This window comes from Pelobates fuscus, chromosome 1 (assembly GCF_036172605.1).
Source record: "Pelobates fuscus isolate aPelFus1 chromosome 1, aPelFus1.pri, whole genome shotgun sequence".
Lineage (NCBI taxonomy): Eukaryota > Metazoa > Chordata > Amphibia > Anura > Pelobatidae > Pelobates > Pelobates fuscus.
In genome coordinates, this window is record NC_086317.1 from 341,215,578 (window position 1) to 341,221,145 (window position 5,568).

Sequence of the window (5,568 nt, forward strand, 5' to 3'; positions counted from 1 at the left end):
AAATACATTTTTTTTGCGTCAATCTCTACCACTGAAGGTGGTACCATCAATTTCTCGCTTGCCTAAGGTTGATGGGAGCAGTCATTTTGACATTCAGTCACGCTGGGCTTAAATAAGTGCAGTAAGGATGAGGGTGATATGATTTGTAGTCTGTAGAAGTTAGTTATTTTGAGCAATTTAGGTCAACGTTCTAAAAGTGCAACAATTGTCAGGACGTCCCGTTGGTTTCCATAGTGATTGCACCACTTTTAGAACGTTGGTTGCTCTTCGCTCAGAACACCCTATATGCGCTGATACTCTGCTACTATAGCAACAGCATTAAAATGGTTAATCTTAGGCTTCCTACCTCCACATACCACAGAGGTAAGCTACATCCAAACCGACAAACCACAAACAAGACAAGCTAGTCCAGCCAGATTGTCAAGTCAATTTGTTACTTAAACAGTTGTGACATATTTAGTGCTTTCAAGAGTTGGGTATACAGGATAAAAACAATGTGTAGGTACTAATAGCTGGGCAAGATAACCATCAGGGGATAGTGTAAACAAGGGATACAACAAAAGCATTCTCACGTCAGAGAAAGGCGTTTAGTAGTCCATGAATAGGTAAATTAAATCCCACCTTCTTTCAATCTTACACTGTCTATCAAACTGTAACAAGTTCCACACGTCACATACTTGTATAAAGTGATCAGAGAACATTAGGTAACACTTGCCACTAGAAAAGGCTCCCAGCTAACTATTCAATGTATGACTGATGAGTCCCTCTGGGGTATCACACACATCTCGAGCTGCCCAAACAAGTTAATATTGGTATGTATCCAAGTCAATAAAGAGGAGAGATGTACTAACATTTTAATGCAGTAACAAAACGTATATAAAAATATATTATTGATCTCATAGCACATCATACACCCACCTTCAATTTCTCATAGACATTCACAGATCTCAAAGGAAGGTTTGAATTAATGGAACAGTCTTGCAAACCTTTATCCCAGGGGGATTTTATGAAGTGCCCCTTCTCATCTCAATTTGCATAATTCAGGCAATATGTAACCCTGTGAGTACTATTAAAGTGTAACCAATAATCCTTTGTAAGGATAAGGCAATACACGAGTTATTAGCAATAAGAAACACAAACAGAAAAAAGTTCTGACAGTTTTGTTGTCACTGGTAAAATATCAGTTATGTGCTGCTGTATAAAGGCATACCTGTTATTATTATTTTTTTAAAAAATAAAACAGGCAAAGCAGATTATTTATTTCTAATACACGGTAGATATAGACAGATCATTAAGCATGATTCACAGAGACAGAAGGGTATACCCCTTTTCTTATAAGAGTTCCTATGGAAATAGCAGTTTGTGATCCTTGCCCGAAGAGCTAGCACTCTGATTCTCAGTTAGGGGGATTAAAGGTGCGTGCGGGAGCAGATGCAGAGCAGGACGAATAGTAGTGAGCTGTGTCTTAGTGAACTAGTCTGTTCTTCTCACAACCCCTCCTTCCCTACACACCCACCTCTCTCCCCCGCCCAGCTTCAATTAAGCAAAAAAAAAATCCCTTTCTCGTTTTTCCTTCAGTCACAGTAAGGGGAGTGAAGATCACAGGCAAGAAACTTGGCCAGCAAGGAAGTTCAGCGACTGCTGTACCTGCAGACTTGGTTCCCCGATTTCACAGTAAGGAGGCAACATCCCACCTAGAGCTGCCACTAATTAGATTTCAAAGCTGGGGTAACCTGCACAGTACAGCCACCAGGCAAACATGTCATCTGTACAGCAGGGGTGTTGTGGAGCCCCCCAGGCAAGAGAGTGTGCTCAGAGTGAGAACTACTGGAGATGTGCTGGACAATAAGGCCATAAAGAAAGAGGGGCTGTTTCTATGGACTCAAGGGAACAGAATTGGATTTCAGCTGCTGCTGTTGTTGTTGTTCCGCCTGAGAGTTGTGTGTGATTGACTGCTGCCCAGAGTACAGGAGGAGCTGCTCTCCCATCTCCTGTCAGGAGCAGAAGACAGCCCAGAAGAAACAGGCTGAGCCACAAGTCCAGAGCTGGTCTTAATGCAAACTATTGGAGTGCAGGAGCGGATTCTGTTTTCCCAATAGAACCCTGAGTGTTCAGCTGGGATTGGAGAAGGTTACAAAGTTTCACAGCTAATTCCTTCAGGACTAATTCAAGGAAGTGCTCTGGATTTTCTCTCGTATTCACCTGTGCCATGAGTGGATATTAACCGACCATCCTGGGAGATAGCAATCAGGACAGGTAATGTTTTATTTAATAGTGTCTGAATACTGAATGATGTGTTTTGTTAATACCTTGTCATTTAAAACTGACATTTATTTTCTTTGTGTGCCTCTCCGCAGCTACCTATGTGGAGTTTAACTTTGCTCAACCATAAGCAACAGTGAGGAAGCAAGCTGTCAGTCATAGAAGGAACCATCGTGGATTATCTGAAGCTGGTGGAGATGTCTAAACCTGTGGACCATGTGAAGAGGCCCATGAATGCCTTCATGGTATGGTCCAGAGCCCAGAGGAGGAAGATGGCCCAGGAGAACCCCAAAATGCACAACTCTGAGATCAGCAAAAGACTGGGGGCTGAGTGGAAGCTGCTGACAGAGTCTGAGAAGAGGCCATTCATTGATGAGGCCAAGAGGCTGAGGGCTATGCACATGAAGGAGCATCCGGACTACAAGTACCGGCCCCGCAGGAAGCCCAAGACCCTTCTGAAGAAGGACAAGTTTGCCTTTCCCATGCCCTACAGCATCCCAGGGGACCATGATGGACTGAAGGCAGCCAGGCTGCACGGGGCCGGGGTTCTTACCGACTCCCTGCTCTCCAACCCAGAGAAAGCAGCAGCTGCGGCGGCGGCAGCTGCAGCCAGGGTCTTCTTCCAACCCTCCGCGGCGGCAGCGGCAGCAGCAGCGGCGGCAGGAGGCGCCACCAACCCTTACTCCCTGTTTGACCTGAGCTCAAAGATGGCCGAGATCACGTCCTCCTCATCCTCACTCTCCTATGCCTCCTCTCTGGGATACCCTCAGTCTAGTGGGGGCGCCTTTCCTGGGGTGGCAGCAGCTGCTAGTGGGGGTCACACTCACTCCCACCCCTCTCCTGGAAACCCAGGGTACATGATCCCATGCAACTGCACAGGCTGGCCCAGCCCAGGACTGCAGCCTCCTCTGGCGTACATCCTGTTCCCAGGCATGAGTAAACCCCAGTTGGACCCTTATCAAGCAACAGCTTATGCAGCAGCATTATGACAGCAGGGCTGCCCGACCAAGGGCACTGGGATCCCAGCTACCAGGTATGACATGATGTGGGACACATGAACTTCATGCTAAGCCTGGATCCCACCACTGGTGGAGTGTGGAGTGTACCACCCACCGTTTTTGGCCATGCTGACTTATTATGCTGTGAAATACATAGGAACTATGGAAGAGTGTGAGGTGTTAAAATATGTTATCACTTCACAGTGGTCAATTGCACATGTCGTTTTTTTTTTTTACTTAAAGTATCTTTAGGAGAACTGTGTACCTGTGACATCTTCAGATGTTCTCCTGGATGAAACACGGTGCAAAGCTCTCTGTGGGTGCTGAAGTGGTTCTTTACAAAATTACAATAATCATTAACTAAAGCTAAAACACAACAACAATAAAAACATTTCAAAAAGTCATACTTGACCTCTCGTTGCACTTCTGCTGGTGAAGTTTTGGACTTGACTTGAGCTTGAGGCTGTTCATTTTTCAGATACCTGCATGCACAAGATGGACATAGGTAAAAGGGGGAAAAACAAATAAACATAAAAAAGAGGTTCTCTTCATGCTGAAACAATTAGTAAAAGAGGTCCTCACACCTCAAATATCTCTCCAGTCCCTGGTGTACCATAAAGAGGAGAAGATCTGGATAATCGCTGATTTGCCCAATCTGCACTCTGCTGAAACATGGTTAGAATTTAGAATGGGGATAAAACTTTGTTCAACAAGACACATTCCATATCTTATCATTCGTGTTCTAACACACAGGAAATGTAACTTCCCAGCCTCTCAAACTGACAACCCTTTCAATTCATATAGTGAAACCTGTCGTACTGGAAAGGAACCCAGGATCCAAAGATCCCACTGTAATTTTGTAAAGATCTTGGGTCCATGAACAAATATTGCTGCTCTTGTGTCCCCTACTCGATTTAGAACGTATCAACACAAAAACAAACAAAAAGTCCTCTTATAGTATGTGGCACAAAAATGATACATTTGTTTTTAGCTATTTCTAGGTTGTTTTTTTGTCCCCCCCCCCCCCCTTTCTGATAAAAGTATATTTATTACTTAACTCTGGAAATTATCTTTTTTCTCCTTTTTTTGTCCTAAATGGGTCAGACTTGAGATGTTTTGTGTATTTTAAGATTTGATCATGCCATATTTTTTTTTCTCAAGTTGAATTTCCAATTCAGTGGCAGGTTCTTATTATAATTATGCTGATCTAATAATTTAGACAAAGTTTCCTTAAAAGTCATTGTTCAGTTCTTATCGGTTTACTTTTGTAATGTGTACATTTTGACTAATATTTGTGAATGAAGCTGGCTAACCTGTATTTAGTTTTATTTTTGGCTTTCTGTAATACAAAGTAAAAAAAAAAATATTGGTTCTAACAATTTGATTTAAATGTCTTATTTGTGTGTGAATCACTGGTTTAATATTAGATGACAAACAATGTGGATGGAGATGTAATGCTCTCTGTTCAGCTATGAACAAAAGAATTGAATTAAAGCCTATTGCAGGCAAAAAAAAAAAGCAGACAAAAAATCTATTTCTTGTTGAATATACTAACAAGATTTTTATCTGAATTGCCCTTACTTGCTGGTCCAGGTGAAGTGTAAGGTATACTCTAAAGACTGCCTTTGTTCCCCTCTTGAATGGATTTACCAGGAAATCTAAATCAAGCCATTGTTATCCAGAGCCAAAAACCTGATTTATCACATTTTTAATCGTGAATAGGAAAGAAGATAAAAAACAAGTCGTTGTATTATCTTAAAAAAGGCATTCATGATTCAGCAGAACAGAGGCCACTAAGAACACTGAGCCGGTTCAGGCCATTGTGAGGTTTCCAGTAACGTTCTAAAGTAGAAAGTTTCAGTGGAACATTATCTTGTTAGCAGGAGACCTTACTATTAAATTCGTGTCATAAATGCCAGGATAGTTCGGGCACATGATTGGCAGCGATTGTTATGTTTTGCTTGGATTTAAAAAAAAAAAAAAAAAACTCTCACTACTGGCATCTATACAAAAAAAAAAAAAAAGTAAACTTGTTATTAAATGAAAATAAGCGATCTCCATTCGTTTAAATAATAATAATAATAATAATAATAATAATAATTAATATATATTATTTATATGACTGTAGAACGCCTATTTTCATTATATAATAATCCTTATATATCTATTATATGTAATTTTATGAAGATTTAAAAATCACTTTGAAGAAAAAAATATATATATAGATAGACACATACTTCATAACATTATTTTATCTATCCATCTGTTTTAGAATGTAGATTTAGAATGTAATATATTTTTTTTTTCA

At 40.9% G+C, this 5,568-nt stretch overlaps 1 protein-coding gene across 1 annotated transcript; it reads left to right on the top strand.

The window, feature by feature from the left end:
- Positions 1-1,593: 1,593 nt before the first annotated feature.
- SOX21 (SRY-box transcription factor 21) lies at positions 1,594-4,714 on the top strand. Its single transcript, XM_063444678.1, has 2 exons — positions 1,594-2,256; positions 2,358-4,714. The coding sequence occupies exon 2, from the start codon at positions 2,460-2,462 to the stop codon at positions 3,249-3,251; it is 792 nt and encodes a 263-aa protein (XP_063300748.1). The 5' UTR covers positions 1,594-2,256; positions 2,358-2,459; the 3' UTR covers positions 3,252-4,714.
- The last annotated feature ends 854 nt before the right edge of the window (positions 4,715-5,568 follow it).

Bases quoted from the DNA above. Each gene is read 5' to 3' on its own strand.
- SOX21 (XM_063444678.1), top strand. From the start codon at position 2,460: ATGTCTAAACCTGTGGACCATGTGAAGAGGCCCATGAATGCCTTCATG.